Genomic DNA, 23,289 nt, shown 5'->3' on the forward strand with positions numbered 1-23,289 from the left:
AACTGGCCACTAATGTCAAGAGACATTGATATCGATATGAATTTAGGTTGTGACATCGAGTGACCAAAATTCAATGTCAGGACGATGTCTAATGCCAACGTCAATGTAGTTGGTTGGTTTTAAATCACATTTAAGTAACCAAAATCCAACGTCTTTCAGACATCTCATGTCAGTGTCATCTTGATGTAGAATTAAGACATTTACCCAGCTGGCCACAAAGGTTCTTAGACATTGATATTTGGTTGAATTTTGGTTGTGAATTCAGGTGACCAAAATTCAATGTCAGGACTAATGCCAACATCAGTTTGACATAGAATGGTGATGACAGAAGATGTTGATATTTTATTGATTTTGAGTTGTGTTTAAGTAACCAAAATCCTGCGTCTTCCAGATGTCTCACACCAACATCATCTTGAAATAGAATTACAACATTTACCCAGCTGGCCACCAACATAGTAAGACATTGATATTTGATTGAATTTAGATTGTGATGTCTTGTGACCAAAATTTCATGTGAGGACAACATCTTATGCCAATGTCAGTTTGACATAGAATACTGACAACAGATGATGTTGATAATACGTTATGTTACTAAAATCCAGTGTCTTTCAAACGCAAAGTCTTTCAAAGGCATGGCATAACATCCACGAAGCATGAAATTCTCATGCTGCCGACATTTAAAATGTTGTCAACCTGGTTTCAATTTAACCGAAATTTAACATTTAAGTCCAACATCTTTACATCATATTGACCTGTGGTGCCAGGTGGGCAGTCCATTGGTTGGTCAAGAGAGAATTGTCATTTTTGTTCTAAAAATGTCAGTGCACAACCGTTACGTAGGCGAGGTGCCGACATTCCTCTGCATCGCCCTTTAAAAGGAAAAACAGTGTTTGAAAACATTCAAACAGAGTTGAATGGAGCGGTGACACAGCTATTACCATCTGGGAACAACCCCATTTAGATTTAAGAGTACTGTCTGCAGTGGAAACGCTGAACAGATCTCCAGTTTAGGTAAAAGTCTGTACAGGTTATATACCAGTTCTAAGTGTACTATACCGAAAGTATTTGGTGGAAACATGGCTTTTAAGACATTCTTTCTTTTTGGTCTTTAGGAACTTGCAACATTTTTTTCTTCTTCTCTTTTTCATGTGCATCATTGACACTATGGTGAAAAGCACTGCGGTGTCTGCCCTTATAAATGCACAGCTTACGGGATTCTTTCTCAACCTAATGGTGAAGAAGACTGTGGGTTAACACCCCAAAGAGCCAGCTTAGCACATGTGACAGTCCCCCAGCTGTCCCAAGGACAGCTGCAAAGACGTCGCATTCTTTAACCATGTCAGGGTTAGTTACTGGGTCACACACTGCACCGTTCAAGCAGCCTGATCTGTTTTATGGTTCATATTTTCTTGTTTTGTTGGTACAACATGGGCCCCTGATGGGACGATTTAAGACAGGTTCGGACCCTGGTTAGAGCTTAAAGAGAATCTAACAGAAGTAAAAAATGAAAACCCTGTTCAGTCTTCTAATTTGGGCAGCGACCCTGTGGCCTAAACTGCGTCACACCATCAGTAATCTGAGACGTTCTCCCTCTCCCATCCACACTCTAAGAGAGGTTCACTTTTCAAACAAGTTCCTCCTGGAAAAAGACTGAATTGTGCAAAATGCAGCCCAACTGAGATCAAATAAAACACAAACACCTGGCCATGCATGACACAACCCGAACATACATTCACATAAGAATGCAGGCAGAGAAGAAATAAATAGGATTAAACATATTAACAAAACAAGAGTAATCATTTTTTATATAAATTAAGACTACATTGCAGCGAGTTTTATAAAAGAAACTGATGAGTTCTCAGTTTAGGTTAAGGTGACAAGACTTCTGGGACCACAGAGAAGAGTTCATGCCAGTTTTACTGAATCACTATGAGTGGACATGCTTGAGAAAGGGTTCAGCTATGACTTAGCAAAGCAAGTCCGCCGCTTTGATCAGAACATCAGAAGCATGGATGGTCTATTACAGCATTAAGTGTACAGCTGAATGTGACAGTGTTCTTTCTGAAGCACTTGATTCAAACACTGAATACGGCCCCTGTGTACTGCGGGGTCAGTTAACCAGCGCTTAATGGGTAGCTGCGAAACAGCAAACACATAAGGTCGTGACCCCGGTGCACCTCGACCCCCTCAACAGTCCACACACAGATCCCCTCCGTCCTCCTCAACCTCAGCTGGTGTTTGGTGTCAACACCTCGTGTCTTGCAGTGACAGCAAACTGCTTCCTAAGACGAATACTCAGAGGTTTGTTTGTGTGCTGTAAGAAGCTTTCAAAGAAGAAGAAACAATGGTTCAAACAAAAGAGCTTATTAGAGGAGAGAACGGGGAGATTTGCTCCTTCATTGTGCCTTTTAAAAATCAGCAAAAATCAGTCAAACTGTTCTTTAGCACACCAATCATTGCATTCTCCCGCAATCTAAATAGAACATCCATCATGCTATACAATGCAGCCTTGATGAAAAGTATTTTCTTCTTTTGTATCATAGAGAAAAAACATCAATATAGATCCTCACAAGCCTGACTAAATGGGAGAAAATGCAGGTTGTGTGATGTGTTTGCAGTCCTTTTATGGCGGCATGAAAGCCTGATATGACGCATGTCACAAGTTTGGAGTTTGTGCCTCACTTAACAAGCAGCAGTTTGTTTGGTTTCTTTGCGCGAACGAATGCACTGCACGCCTTCTCGGAAACTAGAGATGCCATCGTTCCAGTTAAGTGTCCAGCTTTTGTCCAGTTTCTGCATCTTTGCGACATCAAGATGAATGCGGGTGTCTGTACATCACTGCTCGGTGTCTCTTTTTGTGGAAGATAATGTGTGCTTCTTCACAGTTGGAGTCCAGTAGATGATGCAAAACAGGGAAATCTGAGGGAGAGAAGGGTTGAACGGGTAAATAAGATGCCTTACAGCAAACAATAACAGTTTAAAGGTGACTGTAATTATTCAAAGTACAAAGGAAGCCTGAAAACAAAAATAAAAAATAAATAAATAAAAAAAACATATCTAGGAAAAGCTTAGGCATACAGATTGTGAATCACCTCATAACCCTCTCTAAGTTTTAGTTCCCACTTTATTACTTTTCATTGTAAAAATATTGCCCTTATTTCCGCTTTGTATCTCCTGCTAGACTAATAGATCTGGTGAATCCACCTACTCCGTTTCCTTTGTGCAGTCCTTTGCCAAGCTCCTTATCTCGCTCTCAGCCCACTACGCTTTGCACATCAGAATGTGTTTTACTCTCAGAATTTCACTCTGACCTTTCCCTTTTTTAAGCTTTTACTGAATATGTACTTATCTGTACGGCACGGCTGGTTACAAGCTTGGCAGCCCTCTATAGGTCTGATGTGAATGTAATATCATCAGCTATCTCTGTTAAGACGACTTGCTGTTGTTGCCAGAGGATGTAGACATGATGAGTGAATAAATACACCTTGAAGAGCACTTTCTATCCAGTAGCAGTCTGTGTAGGACAAACAGATCTTGTGCTGATGAGCCTTGATCTGCTTTGAGTTCACAATGATCATCTTGTGTAAATTTACTTGAAAACCAGAAATCAAATAGTTCCATATTAGCATTTAGTTCACCACATGTATGAATATACTAATCACACTCTCTCACACTTAAACTTCTCAAAAATTACCAGTTTTTAAGGAAGAAATTGACATTTTGGGGTATATGATTATTCGCCTCCTAGACAAGAGTTAGATGAGAACATCGATCCATTTTCACATTCATACGCTAAATATGAATCTACAGCCAGCAGTCAGTTAACTTAGCATAAAGATGGGAAATAAGCATGGATGTATGAAGAGAACTGGCAAATTTCCAGTTTAGCACTGTGTTAACTTGAATGGGGATAGAATAATTAAAACACGTGGCTCTGAATGGATTAAATCCCAATAGTGAAACTAGTGATTTCACGGGGCTTACGGTGCTCAAAAAAATGTATTCACTGATTTACAGACATCTCTTTCCCAATGTAAGTCCATGAGAAAAAGTCTTCGTGGGCCTCATGGCATCACAAGATGGGTAGTTGTAGTTACATGGTATGGCCACTATGTTATTATTGGCTTCAAAGTCCGCACACTTCCTAGGAGCTTGGAAATAAAGGAAAATAACTACCTATGGCGAGCTGTCTGATGAAAATGTAATGTAAAATGTAAAGAATATTAAGCGTAAAGACCAAGCTGCAAAATTTGAGGCAGAAAAATTAAGCAAATGCCAAAAAGTGCAGTTCCTCTAAATGGCCACTTGAGGAAGCAGAAAGGAGTCAATCCTCATAGACCCCCATGTTAAAATGCCCAACTTAACTTAATTTGGTCTCTATAACTACTTTACCTGATCATGACAGCTGTACAGGGGGTGAATTTTTCTTTATGTCACCCCTTTACATTTTATTAAGGCGTTAAGTTACACATGATTAAAGGTGTGGTACCCCTCACTCCACCACAGTTTGGCCCCTTTTGTTCAAATTTGGGCACTTCTGGCTCCAAAAAACCAAGATGGTGATGGCTGAAATGCCAAACTCAAGGCTGTAAAACAGCATTCCACAAACAAATAAGAAAGTCAATAACCAAATTTCCCAAAATGTCTAATCATTCCCATTATACTGTACACATGTCATACTCTATGCCCCATTCTTTTAACTGGAAACCATTTAGTCAGCCATTGGAACTGGAGACCAGATGAAGCTGATCAGGTTACTTTAGACCAAAGTGTGTGTAGAGACTGACTCATTTGTTGTGATGCTACATTTAGTCATATGCCTGGATTATCTGGAAAACATACTGTATATAGTCATGCTTTATTGACAGAGTGATATAACACAGCATTCACATTCACATTATTGGCTATTGTAATATTGTCATACAGCCTAAAAAGTTACTATTTTCTGGCCTGAAAGTTGCTTCTCAATTCAATTCATTAGACCATTTATCTGAGTGAAGTTAACGCTTAATGCCTACATTTGTTTTCTGTTATTGTTTTGTATATAAACATCAAAAATCACCCACAGTCTTCCTGAAAATTCGGCTACACTATCAGCATTAAGGAAGTCAGTCAGAAAATGCTCCGTTATTTGATTTTGACAGTACCGTTTGGCTCTACTAAAAGCTTTCCAAGGAAAAAAAAATCTAAAAAGGAGGAATCTCAGACAAGTCAGAATTGTTCCCCTGGGAAAACCCAAGAGAGAACTTCTTCTTTCTCTCACAGCTACAATCTCCTTCTGTGAGGTCTAACATACTTCCTTTCCCCTTTCATTCCTAAACAGTCAGCCTTCTTTTCCATTCCTCCACATTTCGTCTTTTCATCGCGTTCAGTGGGTACGCTGTCAGTTGCCATGACAGGCAGGCACACCAAAAACAAATTCTGTATTAAATTAGTGGCAGGATTATTTCCTTCACTGAGCACTGTGTTGCATTGGCTTAGAGATAGTTTAAACCTTCAGTCTCATCTCTCCTTTTCAGAGATGAGTCACTGAAGAGAAAGGGAAAAATAAGTCTTAACAAATATTTCATCCTGTGGAGAGGAGGAATATCACAGTGTTGCAGCAGTGAAGCTGCTTGGAGCTGCTTCCTGGCATTATCAAATGGGAAACTGTGCTGTGCCGGACAGCTGGGTAGTCACTCTACTTCTCTCCTTGGCTTTCGCGGGAGCTGCGGGCCCCCAGCCATTTCAATAAATACTTGTAAAGCAAAACAAAATAGACTGCCTGCATGGGTATGTGTGGAGGCATCAGTGTAGGGTGTAGCGATTCTGTGATGTGATGTGATTGCGAGCCTGCAGCGTGCACAAAGATCAGCCTTGCCAGCTGACTACCCATGCTCCACATACGTCTGTCCTGTTTAGCATCAGAGCAGGCGAGCAGGGTTAGAACGAGATAAAGATATTGATGGAGGCAGAAGCCGAGTTCAACGGGAAGTTTTCAGAGCAAGACCACCGCCATCAAGGATGATATGTGTCTGACTGACTGGGGTGGGGGCGGGGAGTGCTCCTTAACCCCCACAACTCTCCCTCCTCACTTCCCTTGCTGCCACCTCTGCTTGCGACTCGTGATGAATGGTTTCCGACACTGCGTGAGTCGCCGGCTGCCTTCCCTCTCACCCTGCGTAAAGACCATAACCTCGTCAAAGGAAGGCGACTGAGAGTGGATTAGCCTCGCTGGGGTGTTGTAGCCTGGTGGTGTGTGGCTTGTCTAATTGGCAAACCCCCTTTTCCCTCTTAGAGGGATTTCCCCCACAGGAGCAATAAAAGTATCCTATTCTCTTTCAATTACCCTCTCTGTCCTTCGGCCCATCCCCACAGCAACATAACTCACTTAACTAACGCATACAAGCCCCTATCACCACCCCCACCCTCACTCTTCTCCTCCGCTCTTCTTCTGAGAAAGCTCTACTTATCCTGTCAATATTTCTCTTATTCTGAAAATCTGAAAGCCTTAGAGACTCCACAAATACATACCAGAACCCGATCAATACTGGCTATCACAGATTGTCTGTATGGTCATATAGTATGTGACAGATTTGCAAATACAAATTGCAATATATTATGTTTTATGAGTTGCGATTTCTATATTTTTAATCTCTATCCCTGTATCTTTGCCAGATTTGAAGCATTGCTGCCAAAGTGATTTAGTTGATGTGGAGTGCCTGTGTTAAAATGGAATGTCAGCCAATATGTAGGATATATATATATATATATATATATATATTATATATACTGTATTAATATGTGTGTGTGTGTGTGTGTGTGTGTGTGTGTGTGTGTGTGTGTGTTAAAGTCTGACATGCTGATATTGGTATTTGCCTCATAAACAGCACATTCATTTCTACAACTTGCATGCAGTTCAGCGTGCTAAATGCCACCAAAACCGTCAAAATATTGTAGTATAGCCATATTTGGAGGGTTTGGTGGCATTTTACGCAACTGAATGCTTCCGTTAACATGAGGGGAATCGAATAAAATAGAAAAAAAGGTATGCAATTAAGTACTCTATTGTTATTGATAACTATTTTGGGGTACTGGTGTTGGTCCTGGTATCAAACTTTTTTCAACTAAACCCAGTCCTGCTGTAAACAGATTTTGATGTGATTAATCAGTGGAGTTCCCCCTTTAAACAGACAAAGAGACATGAAAGGTCAAACTCACCTTATGGAAAGGGTGTAAGGTAGAGGAGTTTCAGGACTCAAGCAGGCAGATGTTTCCAGGTGCTGACGAAAGCAGTAGGAATAAGCGAGTATGGCACAGTAGTGATGCTGTTCCAAGCATCCAGTGTGGGGTCATAGCAGTCCAGAGTTTTGCACCGCTGCGTGCCAAAGTACCCACCAACCACATACAGTTTGTTCCCCGACGCCACAGCCTGGCAGCTCATCCGCTTGGCCGTGACGTCTCCCACTTTAGTCCACTGGTAGCTCTCACTGCTGAACTTATAAGCCGAGCATGCTGAGAACTCTGTATCCCCGCCCATGACAAAGATCTGGTTTCCCAGCACGGCAGCAGCTGTGTAGCGCCATGGCTGCGGGCAGGACGCAGGGACGGACCATCGGTTCTCCTGCGGATCGTAGCACTGCACCTTAGGCAGCTTGTCATGGGTGACACTGGTTCCTCCAAATGCAAAGAGCTTAAGCTTGACACTGACCACTGCTGCATTGCTCACACCCTCTCTCAAAGGAGCCACCATGGTCCATTTGTTTGCCACCGGGTCAAACTGCTCCACCTGTTTGAGTGATACTGACGGAGAGGCCGGGAGGCATCCGGTTGCTGCCGTGTGACCTCCTACGACATAGAGGCAGTGTTTCAGCTCCGCAGAGCCATGGCCAAACCTTGCGATGAGCATTGGTGCCGCCTTCGACCATTCCTCGTGGACAGTGTCATAGACCCACACATCTTTGGACACACCATTCTCTGAGCCTCTCCCACCGGTGATGTACACCTTACAGCCGATGGCGCAGGCGCTGAACTCCTTCCTGGGGCTGGGAATGTCAGCTTTGGGGATAATCTCTTTGGCTTTCTGGTCAACCAGATACAACTTGTCACACATGAACGTCTGCCCTCCCAGAAGAAAGAGGGCATGGCTGGTCTTTCTTGGACGAGCACACGGGCTGTTGACAACACCGTCGTTCTGCAGGATCTTCAGCTTACAGCGGATAGCTTCATCCACCAGCTCCTTGCTCTTGGGCTGGGCGTTGATCAGCTCTTCAGTAGAAACGTTCTCCATAAGAAAGATGGCAGGGAGCAGGGCCAGACGGACCGTTCTCAGGAGCTCTGGAAGGTGGCAGTGCCTCTTTTCCAGGTCATAGTTGATCCAGTTGAGGGCAGCTTCATAAACCAGTCTCTCGTCTTCTGTCTCCAGCTCCTCGTGTGACAAAAGCTGCACCACCATATCTTTGGGCAGCTGGAGGAAGTCCTCTGTCTTGCAAATAGCGGGAAAGTTGCTGAGGCACATACCCCAGGAGAGCTCCGACAGCTTGGTGCACTGGTGGGCGTCAGACAGCAGCAGCATGCCAAGGCAGTTAGATGGGTGAAGGTTTCTCTCTAGAAATTCAGCACAGGCATCCCGGATGTCCTGAAACTCCAGCATGTCCCCAGCCTCCAGTAGCGACTCTGCATTCTCCTCGTTGATGACCACACGTGATGAGTAAGCGTAATCCAGCAAGAGCTCTAAAACTTCTGGGTGGATAGAGTCACGGAAGTCGACCTCGCTGGCCTGACTCTCCCTCAGCCCGCCGCTGAACATGGCCTCAAAGTAGCGGCTGCAGGCAGCCAGCACGGCACGATGGCAGGGGAAGGAGCGGCTACCGGCATGAAGCAGGACGTCTGTGAAAAGCCGTTGCTGTCGCAGAGAGTTCAGGTGCATGAGGACGCTGTCAGCATAGGAGGACTTGTGGAAAAGGTAGATGTTCATCGAGCCAGTGCTGGCTCGTGATTTCCGGTTCTCATGGACGCACACGGACATTTTCATTGAATCCTGAAAAAGAAGAACAAGAAAAATCTCTCTTTAATACATTTCATATTGAGTTCATTACACATGTTCTTAAAATATTTAGCTGAGGAAACAGTGCAGGTAGACTTTTACTTTTAGGAGATTTGTCTTTTAATTTGCATCCATGAGTCATTTGTTGTGTATTTCAGTCTATTAATTCACAGTCATTTGCTATCATCATAAAGCTGAGACAGTCATCTGAAGAGACATTCTCACTGGGACTCAAAGTACAGACAGTCAAACAAACAGCCCCATCCCCCTCATAATCAACTAAAGAATTTCAAATAATTTTGAAATTCAATAAAAGGGTGTCTTTGATGTGCCAGTGAGACCGTGAGTCCTTGTTTATTATCTCATATCAATTATATCTGCTAGGTGAAGAACATTTTGTGAGAAGACCCAAGAGATTAGCCGAGTAATAACGAGTTTCCTGTAAAGAGGAGGCAGCCTGACAGCATGTTGCCGTCAAGAAACAGTGTAAGGAAAGAAATTAAATCATTAGAGTATTTTAAGATCTTATCTTCTATCATTTAGTCCATCTAAATTCCATAAAGACAAAGTGTTCTAGTGTGCCTTATTTTCCCTATTAAAGAGACAATTCATCCCAAATATCAGCCATAGAGATGTTAGTCTTCCCTCCACTATTATGCATGCTTCATTTTTGGATGAACTTTCCCATTAAATTGCATTTTCAGCCCTGGCTACATTTTTTTGGTGAGTTCTGCAACCCTCCCCGAGAGACAGAGACATTAAGCAAGTCATCCAGTGATTACATGTTGCAAAACAGCATACGCCTTAGAGTTATGAAGGTCAAGTAGATAACAGTTGTCTTCTCACAGAGACCATGAGGCTTGTCTACTTTCAAGCCCAAGCAGCACTAATCCCCCCCCCTTTTTTTCTAAACAGATAGCATGATTTACAAGCAAGAGCCCCTTTGCAGAGCTTTTTAAGAAAAGAGGAAAGAAAGAGACAGCAGGACTCTTTTTAAGCCTCTGAGTAATGCACAGAATTTACTCCACTCCCCTCCAGAAAGTCCCTGCTCCCATCCTCACTGTCCTTGCCCTGTCCTCACACAGAGCTCACATTGATTCCGCCCAATTTCTAGACGTGTCAGATGCCTCCTGCACTCTGTTTCCAGGGGTACTGAGTCCCGGCTGACCGAGTAAATCCAGATCTGTGATCAGACTTGCAATTTAAACAGTTCTCTCCAAATAATTGAAGGAGTTATAGAAGAGGATACCCTGAGACCAATTTTGCTCATTATACTAATTATATCCAAAATTTGCCTTTTTAGGATAAAAACATGCATGACTTGGCTGTTTATAGTCTGACAGCAAACAGCTGCGCTCAGTTTAAACTCAATTAACATTCCAATGATGATAAGTTGAAGACAAGAAAGTGTGAAGAGACCCATAAAACTTTAAGTTAATAACTGACTTCTTGTAGATCTTCAGACCTTTATATACAGAGTCATAACATGACAGACATTGTCTATTTTTGGAGCAATTATGAGCATTTTGATAGTATTTATTTTCCACCACAAAAGCTTGTCACAATTGAAAACCATTCTAACCGATATAAGTCAAGCTGACCACTTTGTTTCCCTGTCCGTGAGAGAATGTTTTTACAAGCCTGCAGGTGGTGCGTGTTTTATTCTCAAAAGAAATTCTTTTTGGTACACTACAAGACTTGAATAGTTCAAAAGTTCCCTTGTGTCATAAATGATTCCTCCATAGCCTGGCTGCATAGACGAGACGACAGTTTCCATTTTCCTTAAGTTGCATCATCTGCTTGGAAATAAGTTTCATGAATAGACAATCAGGTGTGAACGCTGCACATAGGAATGAAAGTTCAATGAGGCTTTCTGGGGAGTGGTGTCACTCAGACCTTTGGCTTCAACAGAACAGTATTGTTTCTTGTTAAAAGTTCCAGGGACATGACTGAATTCCAATTAAACAAGCTCCCCAAACCAGCTGCGACCCAGACACCCAGGTTGGCTGTTTTGGTGCAGCTGTCAATGCGGAAAACACAACCTATGAGAGGGGAAGGTATTTAAACTACTTGCTCTGCATTCCAACCTAAGCCTTCAAAATAGGAGTCGAAACTGAAACCAGATGAGAAAGCTTGTGAGGATGGGAGATGACTTATTGTAATAGTATGTGAACTGCATTTAAAAGAAAGTATGCAATTTGGTACAGACATTCACGGTGCCCAGAGGATAAGGCCTAATAATTTAACCAGCGCCATCGTGAGGTTCACATTTGCGTTTTTTAGTAAAATGTCTCAATAACTTTTAAATGAATTACCATGAATTTTAGTCCAGACCTTCATGTTACCCTCAGGGTTGACTATTATTACTTTGGTAATCCTCTAAATTTTGACATAGTACCATTATCAGGTCAGAAATTCAATTTCTTGAATCCACCGGGGGGGACAATTGATATATCGACGTAAGTATGTCCGACTCTGCCATGGTATGTGGAGATACGCCCCCTTTCAGCTAGTTGCTATTGGACCTTCCTCTGGTTGACCTATTACGTCACATAGCAAACAAGTTAGCGAAGTTGGCTTCCTTTTGCAAATGTATGCAGTTCAACTTGTGGGTCGAGTTCAGGTCCGATTGAGGCGTACACATGAAAAAAGTAAATCAACCCCCTAACCGCATTATCAAGGTGTATTTTAAAAGTCCAGTTTTAGTTGGACTAACACAATAATTTGACCTTTTGTAATATTATGTGAATGTACTGACTGAGGACCCAAGGAGGTGCAGTGTCGACCTTGATCTCTTCTACAGGACATAATCACTAGTAGGGCTGTAACTAACAAGATTCATCACCGACTAATGTGCCAATTATTTTTCAGAGTGATCACTTCATCATTTAGTTTATAAAATGTCAAAGAATTGGGAAAAATGCTCATCACTGTTTTTCTGACCCTTAAGAGACAACTTTAATTTGCTCTAGTTTTCAAAACCAACAGTCTGAAACCGAAAGACTCTGGTTCTCAACAAAACTGATCAGAATGCCAAGCAATCTGCTCTTTCCAAACAGACACGTTTTGAACAGATACTTAACCGGTAATAATAATAGAAGGAAGAACATTATTTATCACAACTTGATTAAATATAAAAGGAACCGCAGCCTTGGTTTGACAGGATTTATTGTACTGACAAACCTGGCAACCTCTCATCTTGTGGCCTCTGGCTCAGGTATAATGAGAATGTCTTAGCCTGCTCTTTTACCTGCACGTCCCCTCCCACACACACTGATTGTGTGCCGCTCATGTATTCTAATTGGAAGTTGTAAGTGGCTTGATTTGAATAAGTGGCTCTAATAAAGCAGGCACTAACTTGGAGAGGTTTTGCAGATACCAATAATTAGCATGATAATAAATATAACCTTCTGTAGTCCAGGTCTAACCACAGTAGCTGACAGGCAGATAAACACGTCAATTAGTCCCACAGGGACTCAGTAAACAGCTGAAAACAAATCAAGAGTTGTGATTATTTCAGATATAGCAGAGTAATCATTTTAGTGGAGAAGGTCAAAATACAATGATTTTGAAATTAAAAATAAAAACACTAGACCACTAAAGGTGTTTTAAGTGTATAATATAAGATTTGCATTTTATTAAACAATATAGTTGTCCTTGGGTGAACAAGCTCACTCATGCATACAGTGAGTGCAGGAGATCTGAACAAAAAGACTTGAAACAGATACTTATTCCATTTGCATATTTAAGATTAAAGCCTGGATAACTAACTTAACCTGCAGCTCCTGAAACCCTGTGTTCCTATTTGTAATTTAAATGGGAATTTATTACAAGTTTGCTTGCCTCCAACATCTGTCCACTAAGTTTTATTATTTTATGCCGAACCTACAGAATCAAAAAAGAACTTTGTGTCAGAGGTTAGAATTATAGATCTTGTAGAATTTATATTCCAGTTTTTCTCGAGTAGTAATCCCAACCCAGACTATTGGCAGTATTTGGTGTTAAAATGTTTTCTGCAGACTACCACAGATCCCTCTGAACACTAATCCAACCCATGTAAACACAGATTATAAGGGAAATCAGATTAATGCAACCCGTATAACTTTAACGTGGTTGTTCACAGTAAACATGGTTACAGCATGCGCAAAAAGATCCTGAGGGGAACAAGTTTCTTTGTTGACACAACCGATTGATAAGTCCACTGTTTTCAAGCCAAGGTCCCCTTAGATGAAAGACAGCCAAAGCAGGGACCCCCCTACTACATATATTGTATAAAACTTAATTGCACTTACAATAATTTTCTGAATATTTTGGGGTCTTCTCTTTGTGTTTTCATGAAGCTGCTAAGGCTGCAGCAGTTCCAGCAATGCTAGCTGCTTTAGCTTAACTTCATGCACTTTCACCAGTGGTTTCTGAGGTGGACGATATGTGAGAATGGCTTGCCCTAAAAGTTACAAACAATACATTGTGGCTCATAGGAATATCTGTACACTTCAAGTAATAATACAGTAATTGGCCAATATGTGGGGAAAAAGTGTGCTGTGATTTAACGTCAGCTAGCTCACTTAGCACAAAAGTTCATCGGTAACAGTTGGCCTATCGTCAATGTTGTGTATTGTTAATTAAATGGGTATTATGAATAGGCCAATTTATCTCTTCTAAAAAATATGTTAGATTCACATTAATGTGTATTTTTAGATACATTTTAATTTAAAATATCATAAATTGAAATTTAAACTATTAAGCAGTTATTTGATGCCACCCCTGCAGTAACTCTGAGGACCGCCTAGGGGTCACAGACCCCCTGTTGAAGACCTGGGCTTTAGATCATCAGAAAATTAGCCAGCAATTACATCATTAATTAGTTGTTTCGTTAATTTTATTCACCATTCACTGATTCCAGCTCTTCAAAAGTGAGGATTTGCAGCTTATATTGGTCTTCGAATGCAGATTGAATAGCTTGGATTTTGGACTGTTGCAATACAGTTGAATATTTTTTTGTGGACCATCAGGGAAAAGTGTTAGAGAAGTTATAATAATTCTGTCAACTGACTGTCACGTTTATTTCTAAAAACAAATAAATGATTTATAATCTTGCTGGAGGAAAGGTAATAAATATTTTGGCAACCTCACCTTGATTTTCAGCCTCTTTTTCTGTTTTCTGATGCTGCAGCTGACAGTCTGTATATCATTCACATATATTGTATGAGGAAATACACAATACTGTCTGAGTACTTTGTGTCTAACTGACTGGTGAGACTGGTTCAGCTGCAGCAGAGAAACAGAACGCAATGTGGCATTTGCGTCTGTCAATTTACATCCGCTAAAAGTGCTTGTTTTTTTACTGACAGGCTCAGATTGTTATTTTAAGGGTCTGAAAACATTACGGAAAGGACCCTACAGAGAAATAAAATGTGTTCCTTATCTTTTGCTGAGCCGGTCTTATTATTATGTGAAACCAAGTCTCTGAAATCTAGCTGACTTTGCCATGTTGTCGAAATCAGCTGAATATTCAGCCATGACATTGAAAATCTTTTAGTGAACACTAAGCTATGCTTTTTGTACCTCAACACAACAAACTTCTTTATCTGTCAGTAACGTTTCCACTGTTGTCTTTCCTTTCACCTCATGCAGCGTTTCAGAACGAGACTTCTCCTTGAGCAAGACAACAATAACAACCAGACCAGCGAAAGGTAAATACAAACATTTCATTTTTCTGAAGTGTAATGTTGACACTAACTATAACAATCTGAGCCTGTCAGAGGCAAAAACAAACATTTTTGATGGATTTAAATTGACGGTGCACAGTTGCCTTTAGGGATTACGCTGCAGCCTGCTTCTCAGTACTGGTCCGATTTCAAAAATTGTTGTTCCCTTTAGTTACTTAGACACAAAAAATGGGAAAATAGTGTCCAGATGGAAAAATCCAGAAGTCTCCCTTTATTAATCTTAAATATTCACTTTGACTTCTTCTAATGACAGGTAGTGCTTAAGTCAAAGACAGTTTATTATATTACTGTTCATTAAGCACCACAGTTATTCTCTTCATTGTGAGTATAACTCCACTGAAACCATTAAATAAAAACAGGCAGATGAAAATGAAGAAATCTCTTATTTCTATATAAACAAACTTCAGATGAAACATTACTCAAATAATTGATTGGCATAAAAATAATTAACTGTTTTCATAATCGATTACTCATTCCTTTCATTTTCCTAACTAAGAAAATGCTTCACATGATCTGCTCCAGCTTTTGAATGTGACAATGTGCTGCTTTTTTTGTCACATATCATAGTAACCTGACTACCTTTAGATTTTGGACTTGTGGTCAGACAATTCATCAGTTCAAAGATGTCATCGTGGGCTCTGGGAATTTGTGTTGGGCACAATTAAACTGTTTAAATTCTTTGAAACGTGAGCAAAGACATTTGATTTCTTTCAAAAACACAGGAGGATGTTACAAGTTGTGAGTTACAAGAAAAGTACCTGAAATTTAGCCCAAATTTAAGGTTAAAAAAATGTTGAAAAAACAACCAAAATATAAATATATAGGTTGAATAGGTAATAGTAATTATTAATAAAGGTTTCTTGACATTTTTCCTCAATTTTATAATTATTATCATTAACTTCTAATAATTCTCTATCTCTTATAAAACTAATTTTGAGGTCATTTATCTTGTCACCTCTTCCTGATTTCTTACAATTTGCGGGACATTTTCTTGCCAAGTAGCCATTGCCTTTTTAGCCATGTTTTCAAAGTAAATCACACCAATATACTCGGTTGCAAGCATTTGTGTGTGAAAGGCTTCTGAACAAAATTCAAGGAAACTAGTGTGTCATTCCAGGTTTCAAGGGGTTAACTTAAAAAGTTACTACCCGGGCTGCCTTAAAATTTTAAAGTGGACTGAATTTGAGAAGACAAGTTGAATCATTACAAAATTATCTCAACTTGTCTTCTTTTTTTTTTTTTAAGGTCAAAACAAATAGTTTATTTTTTACAGTGAAGGTTAACTGTGAATTTAATGAATTTGCAGCCCTAAAATCAATTATCACTTAACTAACTACCTATTATTATTATCTCCAATCAGTGCTGATGCTAATGTAACTTGTCCGTAGTCGCCCAGTCTATTTGCTGTCACAGTAACAGAGTCAGTGCACTCACACCAACGTGCCCTGAGAGGATGAAAATATGCCAGCAGTGTGAGGGTGAGCGCTTGGCTGGATGCGCTGTGAGAGCTGTCATCCTCAGCCCCTCCACAGAAAAACACATCCACGGGCAACATTAACAGGAAAGCACATACATGCACACGACAACACGCACACTGGAAAAGGCATGCACATGCCGCCTCTGGACTCTATATCTGAGGCCTGGCTGGCTGCTGGTCTGTTTCAAATCATTGCCAGGTGTTCACAGTCAACCATAGAGTCAGGAAGAGGGATTGGTGGGAGAGACTTCAAAAGTAAACACCAAGGCTTATATGGGCCACTTCTGTACATCTGCCACTTGGATGGAAACAAGATGCAAAACAAGAGGACACAAGATATTGCTTTTTGCATGTGTGCATCCATCTTAATCTTACCCCAGCTGGCCATCCAAAAAAAAAAAAGCCCTGACACTAAAATCATCACTAAGAATGTGTCACACCTGATGTCGCCTTTAAAACATGTAAAACATCTCGAACATGCATGAGTATGCAGGGACAGGATGCCGATGAGAGCACAAAGGAATGAGAGGAGATGTCACGGCAATAGAGAGATAGCGCAATCAGTGTGCTTTCTAAATTATTAGAGCGATTTATTGATATAATCACATTTTGGCCTGTTTTCTGTTGCGCTTTTTTTGCCACAGCGCCGGAGTTCCCCCATCATCAGGTGATCACTAAGACATGCTGTTACAATTTAACAACGTATTAATAAGCTATACTAACAGATGTTATGTATACATGTGATTTCTTTTTAAATTTACCTCTTTGGGTGAAAGCAGGAGTTCAATTGTGTCCGCAGTATCCCTCGAACATGCCACTTGTGAAAGAGCCACGATGCAAGCCTTGCGCTCGGGGAGTGCAACAACTCCTTGGTTATTCCCGAAATTGTGGCGGATAGTCGGTCAGGATGAGGTCGTTTTCCTCTGGTCGAATACTACACTGGGTTGCCTGCCAATTCCAAAATTTGTGTGTTTAAAGGCGACGCATACAATCAACGGGCTTTTCGCGTAAAGGATGAGATGTTTGGAGGCGTTCCTCCTGCGCTGCTGCTGCTCTGCTCCTTTGTGACGGTGCTCCTCCTGCGCTCCCAGTCTTCTCTCTCTGAAATCAATGGGTGTGTTTACACTGAGAGAGAGGGGGGAGGACCGACACCGCGCGCAGGAAATGAAGAGAGAGAGAGAGAATGCAAGGACAGTTGGTCTCCATAGGCAGGAGTTTCCTCTCCACACAAACACATCAAAATTTGATTTAGTTCCCTTATACTGAAGTATTTATGTGAGTATTTTCATTTTAAAATACTACTCAACTACTTAAACTACTAGGTCCACTTCTCCTTTACTATATCTCAAAAGGGAATGTGGTACTTTCTACCTCACTATTGTTAACTGTTGTTACTAGTTACTTTTAAGCAGTGGTGCGTAAGTACTCAGATCCTTTACTCAATTAGAAGTATCAATACAACAATGTAAAAATACACCAGTACAAGGGAAAGTGCTGCAGTCAAATTTGTTGGTGTATTAGTGGCGAATTATACTAAAAACATCAATTTGATTCACCAGTGTCTAAGATCAGCCTGTACTCATTTCAGCCTTGTAAAATAGCGCTGCTTTGTTGGTGCTTTTGGCAAAAGGGCACAATGCCAATAGGCACCTATCAGGTTGGCATGAAATGCAGCTGGATGGTGTCAGGTGAGAACGTAGCCGGACAGAACTGGTTGCGATGTTATTATAACCGGTTTTAGATACGTGCATATGAAATGTGACAGAAGAGCGTCAGGTTAAAACACTGCCAGTAATGATGTAAGGAGCGCGAGGGCGGAGGTCATCACATATAAGCTGTTAGCTGAACACCTACAAATGCGTGCTCACATTTTTTCTCTAATAACCCAATATCCAGATGTTAACGAGATTTTAAGCGAGAGCCGAATTGTCCGCAGAGGTGTCTTCGTCTCCAGAATAAACAGACCAGGTGGGTAATATTGGTAAAAACACTAAATAAAGCAGTAACAAGTTGAAAATCTGTGCTTTTCTTATGCTGTTTGGCTTGCCGCAAAAGGACTTCTAACTATAGTGGCTGACTCGAAAACATGAATGGCCATACTGAGAGCCAGTGTTTGCTTTGTCCACTTCGGACTACTGTAGGAACATGCTGGTACAACATGGCAGACTCCTTGGATGAGGACCTGCTCCCTTTGTAGATATTAACAGCTTATTTAAGATTTATAAAATAGTTAAAAAAAATAATAAGCAGTGTTTACCAAAGCCCAAGATGACATCCTAAAATTTCTTGTTTTGTCCACAACTTGAAGAAATCCAGTTTACTGTCAGAGAGGAGTAAAGAAACCAAAAAGTATTCACATTTAAGAAGCTGGAATTAGATAATTTTGACTTTCTTTTCTTAAAAAAATCTCTCAAATCGATTCTGAAATTAGTTGCCAATTAATTGAATAGTTGACAACTAATCAAGTAAGAGATTCATTGTTTTATTGAAATACTTTCTCAAGTATCTGTTCAAAGGGGTTTTAGTTTTAACTACTTTATATACATTTTGGTCATTTATTGTCCCCAAACTAGGAGTTGCAAAACTTTGTTCACATTGCATTCATAGGATATGCTTAACAATCAGTTACAAACGGTGACATCAAAGTTTGAACACTTCATAGTAGAGGGTAAAGATAACACAGTATTGTAGTCCAGTTGTTCCCAACAATATCCAGGATTGTGATCAAAGTCCAAAAAACAACAACAGTGATACATGTGAAAACAACACCATGTAGAAAATACCCTAATGTTTGACTGAGTCTCAGCAGGCTCACTACTGAACGTCATAGACACCGTTTGAAAACTATAGGATTATAAAGACATTGTGGTTTTTGGTCGGGGTAGCTGGGAACAGGAAGTCCAATTATATCCCTGGACATCTTGTGTGAGTCACATCTGTGGTCCCTGTTGATGGGACTCCTGGCTGTGACTAAACTCTGCACCAGACCCTCGAGGCCATAATGTTATTATTTTGTTTGTTTTCTTGCACTTGTGTTGTGGTGATTAGAGCTGTTATGTACTCGCATCCGCTTTCTTTTCCCATCAGCCATTTTTATAAGAACAGAAATTACACTATTACTGTAGCTTTTTTTTATTAGGGATAGTTCAGCACAGTGTTCCTCCGAGAGGTCTATTTAGTGAGGAAGAAAAACTCATTATGGCAGCAAATGTTTCATATATGTGACAAGAGAGACATCTAGCGGACAAATAAACCTGAAAGCTGGATCTGGAGGAAAACAGACTCACATCGTTATGAGAAGGCGGTAAGCACCAAAAGAAGAAATGACCCCAAAATGATCAAGAAATCTGTAAAAAGTACAAGAAAATTATATTTTATCTTAAAAAAAAAACATGAAAAAAGAAAAATTAATAAAAACAACAAGAAAATTACCTGAAAATTCTATTTAAAAAAAAAACATGTAAAAGAAAATTAATAGAAACAATAAGGAAATAACTTGAAAAAGTACTTAAGAATTATAATAATTTTGTAATATAATTTTAAATATGAAATTATGATAATTAGAAATATAATTTTTCCATAGCTATTTTCTTTTTTCCTAGACATTTTTTCCTTTTAAATATAATTTTCTAAATCTGCTAAGTTCTTGCAATTTGTGAAACAACAAGACGTTTAAACATTGACTGCAGTTATCATATATCTTCTCAATTATTAATGCTGCAGTATGATTTTTTACCATGTCTGAGATGTTAACAAAGTGGCATAGATATGGTAAATGTTTAGAATAAATGCATGGAAATAATATCAGACCCCATAATACTACTCATGCTGTAGTAACAAATTGATATTTGTTGTTATACCAACATATTTGTAACACTACAACTGTACATAGTACGCAGTCTTGTTTTTTTTTCTTTCTTTCTGATTTACAAATAACAGATGGTCACTAAAACATTTTACTGTCAAAAGCCATGCACTTTTCTGCTCCTTATGCCAAAAAGATGCCGATCTTAGTGATGATGATGATGATGATGATGATGATGACGACCAAACAGAAGATCATTTTTATCAGCCCATTTAAGCAAAAGAGCCTGGGGGTCACTTCTTTTGAATTACTGGGCAAGGAGAAAGTTGCCTCAACAAGTTTATTTTCTAAACCACCACCTTGTTAGAAGAGGCGAAAGGCCTGTTTGGTAGAGGCCTATAATAAAAAATAAAAATAAGATGCTATGGCTCTATAAAAAAACAACAACTTTGATTGTTGTTCTTATAGCTCCAAGGAAATAAAAATGCAAATAAAAAATTAATTGCTTTTTTCCTGAGTGAGGACCTTAAAGGATTGCTAATGTTCTAAATCCCTGCTAGACCTGTTATGAGCAAACTATTTCAAATTTTTAATTAAAGAAATTCAAATAGACTCATTTTGGATTTAGGAGTGGAGTTTGTTTTTAATTTTACAGGTAATTAATCTAGGTCATGGTGTTTTATTTCCCATTTAATTTACTTGTTTGTTGTCAGAGTTGTTTTGTATACTCCCTGAAAAACGTTTAAACAGTCAGCTGGGTTGTTTCATATATAAAAGCATTTATTAAATGAATGGTATAGATGTGAAAAGAAAATTTCTGAATGCTAGTTAATGCTCCATGTATATGACAAGAGAGACACCCAGTGGACAAAATATTTTTGGGACCAATGTTGTTCATAAACGCAGTGTGAGTGGAACCAGAAAGGCAAAATGGAAAGGTGTATTTGTTAGATTAAAAATAGGGAAACCAGAATGGATTAGTATTCTTTTCACTATCTGTCGCATTTCTCAGGCAGAATTTAGGTTAAAATATTCTAACCATCAGAAAATGAAAGGTTTATGTCTCAGCTTAAATGCATTTGAATATGCAATCTTTAATTTGTACAAGAACCAGAAAACATAAACATTTAATAGAATATCTGCTTATTTTTTAAAGCCAAACAAAATTCAAGGCAATTTATCAGTAGGTATGTCAAAATATTCTTGCCAGTGACCATTTAAAAAAACATTAATTATCAGTATAATCATTGTTTCCAATTTTTCAAAATAATTTTAATCTCTCAAAACACAATTACAATTACAACTGCTACTGACCCAACTTCGTGATAAAATAATGTTTGCCAGCTACCATAACTCATTAGACTTTCAAATGTTATATCAAAATGTAGCCACTTCCTATGTCTGGTAACTACAAGTAACACATTTTTTAGTATCTCTTTTTAACACAGTTTTTATAATGAATTTATTTCACAGATCACTTTTATACTATTAATACAATAAAACTGAAATGTTTCTTCACCAATAAAGATAGTGACCCTGAGATATTTTAACATATATCATATGTATTGGCCTGTATACAGTATGTGTGTATGGACTTTAATTGCAATGCGATTAACGTGTTAACACTGAAATTCCTAATAATAATAAGTTTATTTTGTCTCTTTGGAAAACAAAGTGGAGAATTGCTATTTGTTTTTGATTAATTATAATGCACAAAATAAAAAATGAGTCAATAAAGAGTGAGTAGACACACACTGTGCTAAAGTAAAGGTCAGGTTTACTGTAGTCACTTGATATAAAAGGAAGTGATTACTAGGTTAGTCTAACCTCTAGAGATAAGTCAGTGATAAGAAGTGACACAGATGCTGCATATCATGGACTATTTTTTGTATTACTGTTTATACAAAGCTAAATTATTATGTTATGTTATGTTATGTTATGTTGTGTTATGTTATGTTATGTTATGTTATGTTATGTTATGTTATGTTATGTTATGTTATGTTGATAAATTATTATGTTTTGAATACTTCTGATTCTCATTAATGTGAAAAATACACCAGTCGCTAGTTGGTTTTACATGTAAGTGGAGAGAGAATGTTTAAATAATATAGATACAGCATACCATGATATGATACAATATTTTATACATAACAACATGTCAAAGATTCTGAAGCTCTCTCCTCACTGTCTGGTTTATCCTGTCCTGAGGTTTTTACGTAAAACCACATACCAGTCAACACCCTCAGATATATCCTGTCCTGAGGTTTGAAGATAAAAACCACATACCAGTCAACACCCTCAGAAACAGGTCGAGCAGAATTACACTCCGAAAAATTTTTGTTCCTCAGCAATACTTTGGCGTGGGTTGAGTAATATAGTACCAGTTGAGGTTCTCAACTGGTTCTTCAGTTAAGTTTAGTTTAATTTACTGGAGAAAGGATAAAAAAAATCACAATAAAATACATATTAACAAACAGTTTTTTTCCATAGGATAAAGCATTCTTGCAGTGGTTCTTAACCTTTTTGCCCTGCTTGTGGCCGAAATTGTTCAATGCCCTCCTATACCCCTTTCCTACACATATTAGCTCTGGTTCTTGAACTGGTTCTCTTCAAGTTTCTCAGAGTCTTGGTGCTATCTAGCAAACTAGGTCTGCAATTCCATAAGTTTTCTGCTGAACCATTGTAGTAAAGGATGGAAGGTGTTGCACAATTCAAACAAACAGAAATAAACAGTATACAGTATTATTTTGTTCTGTAATTAAATTTGTTTTTACCCCCCAAAAAACAATAAAGAACCAAATAATAATGAGACCACTACATGCTCATTTCTATCTGACAATTTCTCACTTGACTTCTCCATTGTCTCCTTCTTCATTCTCTCTTTCCGACCTGTAGAATATGACACGCCTGCTGATCATGGTTTGCACTTTTTGGTTCCAGCTGAGACCCAACTTTTCAGGTTCTGAACCGTAATTTTTGGTTCAGAATTAGGTTTGGGAACCAGAGCAGTAACAGTTCCATCTTGTAGCAAAAATCTTTCTGTATTTTCCTTTTTCACCTTCATAATTAGTCCATGGGCCAAAATGGTACCAGTTTATTTATAAGTAATTTAAATCACAATAACCGTTTAAATTGAGAAGCTTTACTAATATCTAGGGCAGTGAGTGTTTTTGCCATTATGGCCCTACAGTATCCACACAGTAGGTTTTTGTGTAGTGTTTTTGTGATGTGTTATGTACCAATACATGCAATA

At 39.2% G+C, this 23,289-nt stretch overlaps 1 protein-coding gene across 1 annotated transcript; it reads right to left on the reverse strand.

The window, feature by feature from the left end:
* Positions 1–632: 632 nt before the first annotated feature.
* On the reverse strand, positions 633–17,307 carry enc1 (ectodermal-neural cortex 1). Its single transcript, XM_042509346.1, has 3 exons — positions 16,993–17,307; positions 7,201–9,019; positions 633–2,919 (listed from the first exon to the last, which is right to left on the reverse strand). Exon 2 carries the CDS (start codon positions 9,011–9,013, stop codon positions 7,238–7,240), a length of 1,776 nt encoding a protein of 591 aa, XP_042365280.1. The 5' UTR covers positions 9,014–9,019; positions 16,993–17,307; the 3' UTR covers positions 633–2,919; positions 7,201–7,237.
* Positions 17,308–23,289: the final 5,982 nt, after the last annotated feature.

This window comes from Plectropomus leopardus, chromosome 20 (assembly GCF_008729295.1).
Source record: "Plectropomus leopardus isolate mb chromosome 20, YSFRI_Pleo_2.0, whole genome shotgun sequence".
NCBI classification, from domain to species: domain Eukaryota; kingdom Metazoa; phylum Chordata; class Actinopteri; order Perciformes; family Serranidae; genus Plectropomus; species Plectropomus leopardus.

Excerpts from the sequence above, each read along its gene's own strand:
- enc1 (XM_042509346.1), bottom strand. The coding sequence starts at position 9,013 with ATGAAAATGTCCGTGTGCGTCCATGAGAACCGGAAATCACGAGCCAGC.